This window comes from Coregonus clupeaformis, chromosome 1 (genome assembly GCF_020615455.1).
Source record: "Coregonus clupeaformis isolate EN_2021a chromosome 1, ASM2061545v1, whole genome shotgun sequence".
Taxonomy (NCBI): domain Eukaryota; kingdom Metazoa; phylum Chordata; class Actinopteri; order Salmoniformes; family Salmonidae; genus Coregonus; species Coregonus clupeaformis.
In genome coordinates this window covers 88,789,005-88,805,052 of record NC_059192.1, presented here as the reverse complement: position 1 = coordinate 88,805,052, position 16,048 = coordinate 88,789,005, and the positions used below count along the sequence as shown (strand labels likewise).

At 48.1% G+C, this 16,048-nt stretch overlaps 1 protein-coding gene across 1 annotated transcript in view; it reads left to right on the top strand.

Annotated features, from left to right (window-relative positions):
• jmjd1cb (jumonji domain containing 1Cb) overlaps positions 1–16,048 on the top strand; it is a gene marked incomplete at its 3' end in the record, with an annotated part of 147,138 nt that overhangs the window by 78,730 nt on the left and 52,360 nt on the right. Inside the window, 1 exon segment of the mRNA XM_045221610.1 lies at positions 7,861–8,062. Within this exon segment, the coding sequence (XP_045077545.1) occupies positions 7,861–8,062 (202 nt within the window).

Sequence of the window (16,048 nt, the reverse complement as noted above, 5' to 3'; positions counted from 1 at the left end):
GTTTTGTAGTAACAAAATGGACTAAGTGTTTCCGATGACATAATCAACCAACTAGTAGGCAATGCCTGCTCATGATTGGTCAAAGCACATGATGCACACCGATGATGTCATTGGAAACACTTATCTTCCTCTATCTGATTTACTACAGAACACATGTTGGGGTGGTGCTGGAGATGATGAATATGAAGTTTCCCTTTATTAACGCATGCACAGACACACACACACGTAACTCTAATATGAATATGGTTTCAATTTCATATAGCATTGTAACAACATGTCAACTCAGTCTCTCAGCTCATCATACGTTAGCTGGCCTTACTATATGATATATTACATATTATTATGAAGATTAGTGGTTCTATTCCTTCAAAAGCTGGCTGATATGAGCTGGCTGATTTGAGCTGGCTAATGTTGTGCTTATTGGTTCCTGAAGGGGAGAGGTAGAGGGGTGTAGCATGGCAGAATCAGAACCACGGAGTTCTATTTCTGGAACATCTGGAGTGCAGCTTTGTTCTGAGAATTAAAACACAGCTCTTCCAGGAAGGAATGTTCACGCTGATGTGAAATCCATCTTGCCAGGACACTAAGAACACGCTGATGTGAAATCCATCTTGCCAGGACACTCTAAGAACACGCTGATGTGAAATCCATCTTGCCAGGACACTCTGAGAACACGCTGATGTGAAATCCATCTTGCCAGGACACTAAGAACACGCTGATGTGAAATCCATCTTGCCAGGACACTCTAAGTCAGAGGGGGGTACTCGAAGGGAGAGGTTCGATGGGTACTCCCGGCCGTCCGTGCCTCAGTCAGACACCGCTTGCCTCTCTCACACCTCTGTGATCTGGTCCTACAGAGACTTTCGGGTACTCCCGGCCGTCCGTGCCTCAGTCAGACACCGCTTGCCTCTCCCACACCTCTGTGATCTGGTCCTACAGAGACTTTTGGTCTAAGAGGCTAGCTAGCCTAGCTTGCACTAAAAAGCTTCCTGGCGAAGGTTGGCTAGAATGGCTAACTTCCGATGAATTAAACGTACTAGTTTTCCCCAGGCGTTATGGCAACCTATTCGTATTTCCAATTCCTGGAGTTGGAGGGAGGTAACGGGGCTACTGCTCTGATAAGGAAGCAGACTCAGAGCACTTGGCTCTGGAGCGAGGGGCCTTAGAACGGATCTGAGCGACCAGTGCGCCCCTTCACAAAAATATTACTGTGGCAACAGTGCCCCCACATTTGGCTATGGCCAACGGGGTACAACGTCAGCCATTGCCGGAACCCCCAGTGCCCATAAAGGGACCGGGCTTCATACAGTCTCACGGAAGCACAACGTACATTGCCTTCGGAAAGTTTTCAGACCCCTTGACTTTTTCCACATGTTACATTACAGCCTTATTCTAAATTGAATTTTTTCCTCATCAATCTACACACAATACCCCATAATGACAAAGCAAAAAAAGGTTTTTATTAAAATTATTGCTCATTTATTAAAAATGAAAAAATAAAATCACATTTACGTAAGTATTCAGACCCTTTACTCAGTACTTTGTTGAAGCACCTTTGGCAGCGATTACAGCCTTGAGTCTTCTTGGGTATGACCCTACAAGTTTGGCACACCTGTATTTGGGGAGTTTCTCCCATTCTTCTCTGCAGATCAGGTTGGATGGGGAGCGTTGCTGCACAGCTATTTTCAGGTCTCTCCAGAGATGTTCGATCGGGTTCAAGTCCGGGCTCTGGCTGGGCCACTCAAGGACATTCAGAGACTTATCCCGAAGCCACTCCTCCGTTGTCTTGGCTGTGTGCTTAGGGTCGTTGTCCTGTTGGAAGGTGACCCTTCGCCCCAGTCTGAGGTCCTGAATGCTCTGGAGCAGGTTTTCATCAAGGATCTCTCTGTACTTTGCTCCGTTCATCTTTGCCTCGATCCTGACTGGTCTTCCCTGCCGCTGAAAAACATCCCCACAGCATGATGCTGCCACCACCATGCTTTACCGTAGGGATGGTGCCAGGTTTCCTCCAGACGTGACGCTTGGCATTCAGGCCAAAGAGTTCAATCTTGGTTTCATCAGACCAGAGGACCTTGTTTCTCATGGTCTGAGAGTCTTTAGGTGCCTTTTGGCAAACTCCAAGCGGGTTGTCATGTGCCTTGGCTCCAGGGTGAGAGTGACAAGTTGGGGAACTGTCAAGTTGGGGAACAAGGGGGCGCCCCTCCCCTGTAGGTGTCTCATTACTGGGATTCATTGCTGATTCTTGCCTGTTTCTTTTCTTTTTCTTTTTCTTTTTCTTTTTCTTTTTCTTTTTCTTTAACTACAATGACGGCCTACACCGGCCAAACCCGGACGACGCTGGGCCAATTGTGCGCCACCCTATGGGACTCCCAATCACGGCCGGTTGTGATACAGCCTAGAATAGAACCAGGGGGTTTGTAGTGACGCCTCAAGCACTGAGATGCAGTGCCTTAGACCGCTGTGCCATTCTGGAGCCTGTAGGTCACTAGTCTCTATGAGGTGCCTAGTGATACAGGTTATGAGCTCTGTAGGTGATTAGTTGTTGGTAGCGGAGTCGGGGAACAAACAGAGTTGGACACAACCATGCTATTATCACACACACGGTCTCTGTGGTTCATATGAACCCCGGAATGAGCTGTCTCCAGCTCAATGCTTTTCATTCCTGGGAATTAGATTCCAGTCCGACTCGCCCGTCTGCTACCACAGAACGGGCCCATTCCCAGCTAGGCTAAAAGGCCCTTTGTGGCCAGTACCTGTGACTGCTCGGTAGGGTCACCTCCATTTTACATGTACTTTTTAGTCATTTAGCAGACAATCTTATCCAGCAGTAAGTGCATACATTTTCATACTGGTCCCCCATGGGAATTGAACCCACAATCCTGGCTTTGCAAGCGCCATGCTCTACCAACTGAGTTACACGGGACTCCATGATAACGTTTTTTTCCCCTGAGTCTATTTTTAATGCTTGCGGTCCATGGCTGGGTGCCAGCTGGACACCGGATTGCATCTTACCGCCTAAACGGAGTGAGGCTCGTTGTGACAACAGCACCCCTACTGATCGGATACCGGATTGCATCTTACTGCCTAAACGGAGTGAGGCTCGTTGTGACAACAGCACCCCTACTGATCGGATACCGGATTGCATCTTACTGCCTAAACGGAGTGAGGCTCGTTGTGACAACAGCACCCCTATTTGATCGCCTAATGATGGTACCCAAAGTGGGCCAGGCTTTAGGCAAACCTTGGCACATAAACACAGTTTTACGGGTATCTAAAGTGTTGTCTCCCGCATGTGAGTTCAATGAAAAGTGTCCCTTATCCACGTTCCCTTATCAAGAATAGTGGAAATGGAAAAATAACCAGTCTTTCCCAGTCCACAAGGTGGCGTTCTCATCCCTTCGGATGGCACTTCACAGGAGCCTCGCTGTCTGCTCCGACCAATGGGAGTGCGCAGTGTTGCACTGGATCATGTAAACAGTGACGTCAGAGTACGGGCTACAATTTGTTGTACATCCCCCACGCTTCTGCGGCATCATCACGTTGACTGTTCCGGAAGCCTCAGTGGCCATTTTGAGGGAGGAAATATTCTCCCTTCTCCAGAAGCAGGCAATCCGAGTCGTTCCTACAGTGAGGGAAAAAAGTATTTGATCCCCTGTTGATTTTGTACGTTTGCCCACTGACAAAGAAATGATCAGTTTATAATTTTAATGGTAGGTTTATTTCAACAGTGAGAGACAGAATAACAACAAACAAATCCAGTAAAACGCATGTAAAAAATGTTCTAAATTGATTTGCATTTTAATGAGGGAAATAAGTATTTGACCCCCTCTCAATCAGAAAGATTTCTGGCTCCCAGGTGTCTTTTATACAGGTAACGAGCTGAGATTAGGAGCACACTCTTAAAGGGAGTGCTCCTAATCTCAGTTTGTTACCTGTATAAAAGACACCTGTCCACAGAAGCAATCAATCAATCAGATTCCAAACTCTCCACCATGGCCAAGACCAAAGAGCTCTTCAAGGATGTCAGGGACAAGATTGTAGACCTACACAAGGCTGGAATGGGCTACAAGACCATCGGCAAGCAGCTTGGTGAGAAGGTGACAACAGTTGGTGCGATTATTCGCAAATGGAAGAAACACAAAATAACTGTCAATCTTCCTTGGCCTGGGGCTCCATGCAAGATCTCACCTCGTGGAGTTGCAATGATCATGAGAACGGTGAGGAATCAGCCCAGAACTACACGGGAGGATCTTGTCAATGATCTCAAGGCAGCTGGGACCATAGTCACCAAGAAAACAATTGGTTACACACTACGCCGTGAAGGACTGAAATCCTGCAGCGCCCACAAGGTCCCCCTGCTCAAGAAAGCACATATACATGCTGTCTGAAGTTTGCCAATGAACATCTGAATGATTCAGAGGAGAACTGGGTGAAAGTGTTGTGGTCAGATGAGACCAAAATGGAGCTCTTTGGCATCAACTCAACTCGCCGTGTTTGGAGGAGGAGGAATGCTGCCTATGACCCCAAGAACACCATCCCCACCGTCAAACACGGAGGAGAAAACATTATGCTTTGGGGGTGTTTTTCTGCTAAGGGGACAGGACAACTTCACCGCATCAAAGGGACGATGGACGGGGCCATGAACCGTCAAATCTTGGGTGAGAACCTCCTTCCCTCAGCCAGGGCATTGAAAATGGGCTGTGGATGGGTATTCCAGCATGACAATGACCCAAAACACACAGCCAAGGCAACAAAGGAGTGGCTCAAGAAGAAGCACATTAAGGTCCTGGAGTGGCCTAGCCAGTCTCCAGACCTTAATCTCATAGAAAATCTGTGGAGGGAGCTGAAGGTTCGAGTTGCCAAACGTCAGCTTCGAAACCTTAATGACTTGGAGAAGATCTGCAAAGAGGAGTGGGACAAAATCCCTCCTGAGATGTGTGCAAACCTGGTGGCCAACTACAAGAAACGTCTGACCTCTGTGATTGCCAACATGGGTTTTGCCACCAAGTACTAAGTCATGTTTTGCAGAGGGGTCAAATACTTATTTCCCTCATTAAAATGCAAATCAATTTATAACATTTTTGACATGCGTTTTTCTGGATTTTGTTGTTGTTATTCTGTCTCTCACTGTTCAAATAAACCTACCATTAAAATTATAGACTGATCATTTATTTGTCAGTGGGCAAACGTACAAAATCAGCAGGGGATCAAATACTTTTTTCCCTCACTGTATGTCTGAGATCCAGGATGGCTGGTACAGGCCGGTTTTTCCTGGTTACGAAAAGGGACGTTACTTTGCATCCCATTCTAGACCTACGGGCACTTCAGAGTCTACAAATTCAGAATGCTCATGAGCTGCCGGCTTTTACAGTCGATTGGCTGCTGGCGGCAGCGTCGTGGGGGCAAGCAGTGTTACACATATCCAATACTGTCCCGTATTCAGTCTCTAGGCTTCGTCAGAAACCAGAAAAAGATCTGTCTGACTCTTATCTCAGCACATTTCGCTTCTGGGTCTCGGGCTAGACTCACTGGCGTATCACACTTTTCCGTCCCAACAGAGGGTGTCCGGGCTCTGGGGCTGGGTCCCAGTGCCCACTGGGGATGATAGAAGGCCTGTTGTTGATGCAGCCTTTCCAGCATAGAGGGCTAGCCACTCACCTGGACGCATCTCGCAGCCTTAACCGGTCGCTTCCACCCCTTCAGGCCTACGGGCCCTGGCCCAGCCTTTCCAGCACAGAGGGCTGGCCACTCACCTGGACGCATCTCGCAGCCTTAACCGGTCGCTTCCACCCCTTCAGGCCTACGGGCCCTGGCCCAGCCTTTCCAGCACAGAGGGCTGGCCACTCACCTGGACGCATCTCGCAGCCTTAACCGGTCGCTTCCACCCCTTCAGGCCTACGGGCCCTGGCCCAGTGCTCTGCTATTGTCAGGGGGCTCCCATGGGCTGAGTTGTATCCCACAAGGTTATCACGACAGATGCATCCCTCCGAGGGTTGGGTGCGTGGTACGAAGGCAACTCGATTTGGGGGGTATGGACTGTGGCGCAGAGCACACTGCATATCAAGTACCTGGAGCTCCTAACGATGTATCTGGTGCTCAGGCGCTTCCTCTCACTGTTGTCGGGCCGGGTTGTGCTGGTCAGAACCGACATTATTATGGTGTTGGTGGCATACATCAACAGATGAGGAGGGACTCTGTCTCTCTCCCTCCTAACCATGGCTTGCTCCCCATTGCTGTGGTGCAGTGCGCACATGCTCTCGCTTCGGGCGACGGATTTCCCCGGTTGCCTTAACTTGGCCGCAGATCTTCTATCCAGGTGGGGCCCTCTCTCTCAGGAGTGCTGGGTACACACCTGGGAGGTCTCCCAGATATGGGAAATGTTTGGCAGGGCCGACATAGATCTGTACGCATCGCGAAGCAGCAGCCTTTGTTGTCAGTTTTTCTCAATGAGGGACCAGGACACTCCATTGGGAAGCATTGGAGCACCAGTGGCCTCAGACTCTCCTTTACGCATTTCCCCCCCTGTGGAGCTGGTTTAGCCCACGTGGAGTGGGTACGCCTGGAGGGCTTGTTGTTGATTTCATGTGGCTCCCTGTTGGCCCAAGCAACCTTGGTTTGCGGAGATCATTTGCCTGTTGTGCGGGGTCCCGTGGCAACTCCCGCTGCGCAGGGATCTGCTGTCCCAGGCACACAGGCAGATTTGGCTCCCTCGGCCAGAGATTTGCGATCTGTGGGCTTGGCCCCTGAGAGGTCCAATCTTGACGGCTGGAGGTTTACCTCCGAACCTGATTGCTACTATTCAGTCCGCAGGGGCTCCCTCCACTAGAGGGCTGTCTGGGTATAAGTGGCAGCCATTGGAGCTCTGGTGCCCAGATAAAGGTAGTGTTCCTTTTCAGAGGACTCTGGGGGACATTTTAAATGTTCCTACAGTAGCTTTTCGGGCAGAGCTCAGTGTAACACCCAGTGTGTTGACGGCTGGGACAGGACAGGGTCATTAGGCAGAGCTCAGTGGAACACCCAGTGGGTTGACGGCTGGGACAGGACAGGGTCATTAGGCAGAGCTCAGTGGAACACCCAGTGGGTTGACAGGACAGGGTCATTAGGCAGAGCTCAGTGGAACACCCAGTGGGTTGGCAGCTGGGAGGACAGGGTCATTAGGCAGAGCTCAGTGGAACACCCAGTGGGTTGACGGCTGGGACAGGGTCATTAGGCAGAGCTCAGTGGAACACAATACCAAGACTACCACATCTTGCGGGGTCTGGGTGTTCTGGGTGGTCAGCCGTGGGCCGTTTCATTTAGTGTCCGCTGGGGCCGGCTTGGGGTGGGATTCTTGTTCCCCATAGTTGTGTTGTATCGACTGAAAGGGAACATAACATTATGACTATAACTACTGTTCCCTGAAGCAGGGAAATGAGGTCCAACACCTGCATCGCCTGGTTCTGGGCTTGGTGAAGAGCGGTACTGAATTGAAGGAATTAATCCAAGCCTCAGGGTTATCACCTGTGGAAGGCGGCGCTTTCAGCGAGGCGCAGATTTCACTGGCCTTGTCAGGCGTGATTTTAGTTCTTCATTCGAAGTCACGAGAGTGCGACTCCCTGAACAGTAGTTATAGTCACAACGTTACGTTTTTATGATGATCTTTATATCCATTATGAGTTGAAATTGAATTGACCTCAACTCTGGTGTAGAGAAATACATAAGACCTCTAGCTACAGTAAATGGGTCTGTGTACGTCCTGTTGTTAACCATCTCTCTGTCCCCTCTGGTACCAGATGGTATCCCCTGCTCTGTGCTGAAGGACTGATCATGTCTCTGTATTAGATATCATAGTAACCGTCTCTCTGTCCCCTCCTGTACCAGATGGTATCCCCCGCTCTGTGCTGAAGGACTGGAGAAAGGTGAAGAAGCTGAAGCAGACGGGGGAGTCGTTCCTGCAGGATGACTCGTGCTCCGAGATCGGCCCCAACCTGCAGAAGTGTCGGGAGTGTCGCGTTGTCCGCAGCAAGAAGGGGGAGCAGCCCGCTCATTCTCCTGTCTTCTGCCGCTTCTACTACTTCCGCCGGTGAGTCTCGTTTTGTTATCTGATTAGCTGGTCCGCTGGTTAGGTGGTATTTGATTGGCTGCTCTGCCTCTCGGCTGGTGTTGATAATGATGGATGACGTTTTATGGACTCTTAACCAACCGTGCTATTTTGTGTGTTTTTTCGCATTGTTTGTAACTTATTTTGTACATAATGTTGCTGCTACCGTCTCTTATGGCCGAAAAGAGCTTCTGGACATCAGAACAGCGATTACTCACCTTGAACTGGACAAGTAATTTTTATTTAATGAGTCAGGCAAAAGAGGGATTTGCTCCAGACACCCGACAGGGCCCTCATCTCCATCATTCAGTAGAAAGAAAAGGAGATATCGCGGAAGGAGATCGGGGTGCCTGGTAAGGAGCCGGCGACGAGTGGCTAATCTGCCTTTGCCATCGATACTATCGGCCAACTTACAATCGCCTGATAATAAAGTGGACGAACTACAAGCACGTATATCCTACCAACGGGACATTAAAAACTGTAATATCTTATGTTTCACAGAGTCGTGGCTGAACGAAGACATGAATAACATACAGCTGGTGGGTTATACACTGTATCGGCAGGATAGAACAGCAGCCTCTGGTAAAACAAGGGGTGGCGGTCTGTATATTTGTAAACAACGATATCTAAAGAAGTCTCGAGGTTTGGCTCGCCTGAGGTAGAGTATCTCATGATAAACTGTAGACCACACTATCTACCAAGAGAGTTTACATCTATAAAACTGTAGACCACCTTTACTCCACACACAGAGACGCATACAAAGCTCTCCCTCGCCCTCCATTTGGCAAATCTGACCATAACTCTATCCTCCTGATTCCTGCTTACAAGCAAAAACTAAAGCAGGAAGCACCAGTGGTCAGATGAAGCAGATTGCTAAGCTACAGGACTGTTTTGCTAGCACAGACTGGAATATGTTCCGGGATTCTTCCGATAGCATTGAGGAGTACACCACATCAGTCACTGGCTTCATCAATAAGTGCATCGATGACGTCGTCCCCACAGTGACTGTACGTACAGACCCCAACCAGAAGCCATGGATTACAGGCAACATCCGCACTGAGCTAAAGGGTAGAGCTGCCGCTTTCAAGGAACGGGACTGTAACCCGGAAGCTTATAAGAAATCCTGCTATGCCCTCCGATGAACCATCAAACAGGCAAAGAGTCAATACAGGACTAAGATTGAATCGTACTACACTGGCTCCGACGCTCGTCGGATGTGGCAGGGGTTGCAAACTATTAGACTACAAAGGGAAGCGCAGCCGCGAGCTGCCCAGTGACACGAGCCTACCAGACGAGCTAAATTACTTCTATGCTCGCTTCGAGGCAAGTAACACTGAAACATGCATGAGAGCATCAGCTGTTCCGGACGACTGTGTGATCACGCTCTCCGTAGCCGATGTGAGTAAGACCTTTAAACAGGTCAACATTCACAAGGCCGCAGGGCCAGACGGATTACCAGGACGTGTACAGTCATGGTCAAACGTTTTGAGAATGACACAAGTATTGGTCTTCACAAAGTTCGCTGCTTCAGTGTTATAAGATATTTTTGCCAGATGTTACAATGGTATATTGAAGAATAATTACAAGCATTCCATAAGTGTCAAAGGCTTTTATTGACAATTACATTTAAGTTTATGCAAAGAGTCAATATTTGAATTGTTGACACTTCTTTTTCAAGACCTCTGCAATCCGCCCTGGCATGCTGTCAATTAACTTCTGGGACACATCCTGACTAATGGCAGCCCATTCTTGCATAATCAATGCTTGGAGGTTGTCAGAATTTGTGGGTTTTTGTTTGTCCACCCGCCTCTTGAGGATCGACCACAAGTTCTCAATGGGATTAAGGTCTGGGGAGTTTCCTGGCCATGGACCCAAAATGTCAATGTTTTGTTCCCCGAACCACTTAGTTATCACTTTTGCCTTATGGCAAGGTGCTCCATCATGCTGGAAAAGGCATTGGTCGTCACCAAACTGTTCTTGGATGGTTGGGAGAAGTTGCACTCAGAGGATGTGTTGGTACCATTCTTTATTCATGGCTGTGTTCTTAGGCAAAATTGTGAGTGAGCCAACTCCCTTGGCTGAGAAGCAACCCCACACATGAATGGTCTCAGGATGCTTTACTGTTGGCATGACACAGCACTGATGGTAGCGCTCACCTTGTCTTCTCCAGACAAGGTGTTTTCCGGATGCCCCAAACAATCGGAAAGGGGATTCATCAGAGAAAATGACTTTACCCCAGTCCTCAGCAGTCCAATCCCTGTACCTTTTGCAGAATATCAGTCTGTCCCTGATGTTTTTCCTGGAGAGAAGTGGCTTCTTCGCTGCCCTTCTTGACACCAGGCCACCCTCCAAAAGTCTTCGCCTCACTGTGCGTGCAGATGCACTCACTCCTGCCTGCTGCCATTCCTGAGCAAGCTTTTTACTGGTGGTGCCCCGATCCCGCAGCTGAATCAACTTTAGGAGACGGTCCTGGCGCTTGCTGGACTTTCTTGGGCGCCCTGACGCCTTCTTCACAACAATTGAACCTCTCTCCTTGAAGTTCTTGATTATCCGATAAATGGTTGATTTAGGTGCAATCTTCCTAGCAGCAATATCCTTGCCTGTGAAGCCCTTTTTGTGCAAAGCAATGATGACGGCACGTGTTTCCTTGCATGTAACCATGGTTAACAGAGGAAGAACAATGATTTCAAGCACCACCCTCCTTTTTAAAGCTTCCAGTCTGTTATTCTAACTCAATCAGCATGACAGAGTGATCTCCAGCCTTGTCCTCATCAACACTCTCGCTTGTGTTAACGAGAGAATCACTGACATGATGGCAGCTGGTCCTTTTGTGGCAGGGCTGAAATGCAGTGGAAATGTTTTTGGGGGATTAATTTCATTTTCATGGCAAAGAGGGACTTTACAATTAATTGCAATTTATCTGATCACTCTTCATGACATTCTGGACTATATGCAAATTGCCATCATCAAAACTGAGGCAGCAGACTTTGTGAAAATTAGTATTTGTATCATTCTCAAAACTTTTGACCACGACTGTACTCCGAGCATGTGCTGACCAACTGGCAAGTGTCTTCACTGACATTTTCAACCTCTCCCTGTCTGAGTCTAGTCATGGCTCACATCAACACCATTATCCCAGAAACCCTGGACCCACTCCAATTTGCATACCGCCCCAACAGATCCACAGATGACGCAATCTCTATTGCACTCCACACTGCCCTTTCACACCTGGACAAAAGGAACACCTATGTGAGAATGCTATTCATTGACTAATCTCAGCGTTCAACACCATAGTGCCCTCAAAGCTCATCACTAAGCTAAGGACCCTGGGACTAAACACCTCCCTCTGCAACTGGATCTTGGTCTTCCTGACGGGCCGCCCCCAGGTGGTAAGGGTAGGTAACAACACATCCGCCACGCTGATCCTCAACACGGGGGCCCCTCAGGGGTGCGTGCTCAGTCCCCTCCTGTACTCCCTGTTCACCCATGACTGCATGGCCAGGCACGACTCCAACACCATCATTAAGTTTGCAGATGACACAACAGTGGTAGGCCTGATCACCTACAAGACGAGACAGCCTATAGGGAGGAGGTCAGAGACCTGGCCGTGTGGTGCCAGGATAACAACCTCTCCCTCAATGTGATCAAGACAAAGGAGATGATTGTGGACTACAGGAAAAAGAATAGGACCGAGCACGCCCCCATTCTCATCGACGGGGCTGTAGTGGAGCAAGTTGAGAGCTTCAAGTTCCTTGGTGTCCACATCACCAACAAACTATCATGGTCCAAACACACCAGGACAGTCATGAAGAGCACACGACAAAGCCTATTCCCCCTCAGGAGACTGAAAAGATTTGGCATGGGTCCCCAGATCCTCAAAAGGTTCTACAGCTGCACTATCGAGAGCATCCTGACTGGTTGCATCACCGCCTGGTATGGCAACTGCTCTGCCTCCGACCGCAAGGCACTACAGAGGGTAGTGCGTACGGCCCAGTACATCACTGGGGCCAAGCTTCCTGCCATCCAGGACCTCTATACCAGGCGGTGTCAGAGGAAGGCCCTAAAAATGGTCAAAGGCTCCAACCACCCTAGTCATAGACTGTTCTCTCTGCTACCGCATGGCAAGCGTTACCGGAGCACCAAGTCTAGGTCCAAGAGGCTTCTAAACAGCTTCTACCCCCAAGCCATGAGACTACTGAACATCTAATCAAATGGCAACCCAGACTATTTGTATTGCCCCCCCCCTTTACACTGCTGCTACTCTGTTAATTATCTATGCATAGTCACTTTAACTCTACCTACATGTACATATTACCTCAATTACCTGGACTAAATGGTGCCCCCGCACATTGACTCTGTACCGGTACCCCCTGTATATAGCCTCCCTACTGTTATTTTACTGCTGCTCTTTAATTATTTGTTACTTTTATTTCGTATTATTTTATGTTGTATTTTTTAGCGAATTTTTTTTGTATTCTTTCTTAAAACTGAATTGTTGGTTAAGGGCTCGTAAGTAAGCTTTTCACTGTAAGGTCTACACCTGTAGTATTCGGCGCATGTGACAAATACAATTTGATTTGATTTTCCTGCGTTGCTCAGCTAGTCCACTCTGCCGCCACATGGTTAGCCAGAGATTATTAGGTCATTGTGTACGTTCTCCCTCAATCCATCTGTTAGTGTCTCTGTCAGTGAACCCTGCCTCAGTCAGTCAGTCAGTCAGTCAGTCCATCTGTTAGTGTCTCTGTCAGTGAACCCTGCCTCAGTCAGTCAGTCAGTCTGTCTGTTAGTGTCTCTGTCAGTGAACCCTGCCTCAGTCAGTCAGTCCATCTGTTATTGTCTCTGTCAGTGAACCCTGCCTCAGTCAGTCAGTCAGTCAGTCAGTCCATCTGTTAGTGTCTCTGTCAGTGAACCCTGCCTCAGTCAGTCAGTCAGTCAGTCCATCTGTTAGTGTCTCTGTCAGTGAACCCTGCCTCAGTCAGTCAGTCCATCTGTTAGTGTCTCTGTCAGTGAACCCTGCCTCAGTCAGTCAGTCCATCTGTTAGTGTCTCTGTCAGTGAACCCTGCCTCAGTCAGTCAGTCCATCTGTTATTGTCTCTGTCAGTGAACCCTGCCTCAGTCAGTCAGTCCATCTGTTATTGTCTCTGTCAGTGAACCCTGCCTCAGTCAGTCAGTCCATCTGTTAGTGTCTCTGTCAGTGAACCCTGCCTCAGTCGGTCAGTCCATCTGTTATTGTGTCTGTCAGTGAACCCTGCCTCAGTCAGTCAGTCCATCTGTTAGTGTCTCTGTCAGTGAACCCTGCCTCAGTCAGTCAGTCAGTCCATCTGTTAGTGTCTCTGTCAGTGAACCCTGCCTCAGTCAGTCAGTCGGTCAGTCCATCTGTTAGTGTCTCTGTCAGTGAACCCTGCCTCAGTCAGTCAGTCCATCTGTTAGTGTCTCTGTCAGTGAACCCTGCCTCAGTCAGTCAGTCCATCTGTTAGTGTCTCTGTCAGTGAACCCTGCCTCAGTCAGTCAGTCTGTCTGTTATTGTCTCTGTCAGTGAACCCTGCCTCAGTCAGTCAGTCAGTCCATCTGTTAGTGTCTCTGTCAGTGAACCCTGCCTCAGTCAGTCAGTCGGTCAGTCCATCTGTTATTGTCTCTGTCAGTGAAACCTGCCTCAGTCAGTCAGTCAGTCCATCTGTTAGTGTCTCTGTCAGTGAAACCTGCCTCAGTCAGTCGGTCCCTACATCGTATTTGTTTGTTTAGCTATCAGGCCCTGGAGACCTTCAGGGGAGTTTACAGATAAAACATCTATTTTTTCATTTCCTGCTTCCATCCATCCATCCTCTCTGTGGTTGTTTAATCCAGTAACAGAAGTCTGGATTAAAGAGGATTTTCTGGCTCTTAATCACTCACAATGTCAGGCCTTCACCAGGATCAGGGCTCTGCTGCACTGTGACATCACAGCACATTAGTTTTAGTTCTGTCAATGTTTACCACTATTTAGTTTCACCATATTTCACTGTATCCCAAATGGACTCCATTCCCTATGGGCTCTGGTCCAAAGTAGTGCACTATTTAATAGGATGCCATTGCCATTAGAGACACAGCCTGGCCATGTAACCCTCAGTAGAGGAATCACAGCCTGGCCATGTAACCCTCAGTAGAGGAATCACAGCCTGGCCATGTAACCCTCAGTAGAGGAATCACAGCCTGGCCATGTAACCCTCAGTAGAGGAATCACAGCCTGGCCATGTAACCCTCAGTAGAGGAATCACAGCCTGGCCATGTAACCCTCAGTAGAGGAATCACAGCCTGGCCATGTAACCCTCAGTAGAGGAATCACAGCCTGGCCATGTAACCCTCAGTAGAGGAATCACAGCCTGGCCATGTAACCCTCAGTAGAGGAATCACAGCCTGGCCATGTAACCCTCAGTAGAGGAATCACAGCCTGGCCATGTAACCCTCAGTAGAGGAATCACAGCCCGGCCATGTAACCCTCAGTAGAGGAATCACAGCCTGGCCATGTAACCCTCAGTAGAGGAATCACAGCCTGGCCATGTAACCCTCAGTAGAGGAATCACAGCCCGGCCATGTAACCCTCAGTAGAGGAATCAGGGTTGGAGGACAATCCAGTTGGGAGATATTCATCAGGATAAATGGACTCCTCGTTCTAGGGATAGTGTTTGTTCTAGGGTTAGTGTTCTAGGGATAGTGTTTGTTCTAGGGATAGTGTTCTAGGGATAGTGTTTGTTCTAGGGATAGTGTTTGTTCTAGGGTTAGTGTTTGTTCTAGGGATAGTGTTTGTTCTAGGGATAGTGTTTGTTCTAGGGCTAGTGTTTGTTCTAGGGATAGTGTTTGTTCTAGGGTTAGTGTTCTAGGACTAGTGTTTGTTCTAGGGATAGTGTTCTAGGGATAGTGTTTGTTCTAGGGATAGTGTTTGTTCTAGGACTAGTGTTTGTTCTAGGGATAGTGTTTGTTCTAGGGTTAGTGTTTGTTCTAGGGTTAGTGTTTGTTCTAGGGATAGTGTTTGTTCTAGGGATAGTGTTTGTTCTAGGGTTAGTGTTTGTTCTAGGGATAGTGTTTGTTCTAGGGCTAGTGTTTGTTCTAGGGCTAGTGTTTGTTCTAGGGATAGTGTTTGTTCTAGGGCTAGTGTTTGTTCTAGGGTTAGTGTTTGTTCTAGGGTTAGTGTTTGTTCTAGGGATAGTGTTTGTTCTAGGGCTAGTGTTTGTTCTAGGGATAGTGTTTGTTCTAGGGCTAGTGTTTGTTCTAGGGATAGTGTTTGTTCTAGGGTTAGTGTTTGTTCTAGGACTAGTGTTTGTTCTAGGGATAGTGTTCTAGGGATAGTGTTTGTTCTAGGGATAGTGTTTGTTCTAGGGTTAGTGTTTGTTCTAGGGATAGTGTTTGTTCTAGGACTAGTGTTTGTTCTAGGGATAGTGTTCTAGGGATAGTGTTTGTTCTAGGGATAGTGTTTGTTCTAGGACTAGTGTTTGTTCTAGGGATAGTGTTTGTTCTAGGGCTAGTGTTTGTTCTAGGACTAGTGTTTGTTCTAGGACTAGTGTTTGTTCTAGGACTAGTGTTTGTTCTAGGGATAGTGTTCTAGGGCTAGTGTTTGTTCTAGGGTTAGTGTTCTAGGGATAGTGTTTGTTCTAGGGCTAGTGTTTGTTCTAGGGTTAGTGTTCTAGGGATAGTGTTTGTTCTAGGGATAGTGTTTGTTCTAGGGTTAGTGTTTGTTCTAGGGATAGTGTTTGTTCTAGGGCTAGTGTTTGTTCTAGGACTAGTGTTTGTTCTAGGGCTAGTGTTTGTTCTAGGGATAGTGTTTGTTCTAGGGATAGTGTTCTAGGGATAGTGTTTGTTCTAGGGATAGTGTTTGTTCTAGGGTTAGTGTTTGTTCTAGGGATAGTGTTTGTTCTAGGGCTAGTGTTTGTTCTAGGGTTAGTGTTTGTTCTAGGGCTAGTGTTTGTTCTAGGACTAGTGTTTGTTCTAGGGATA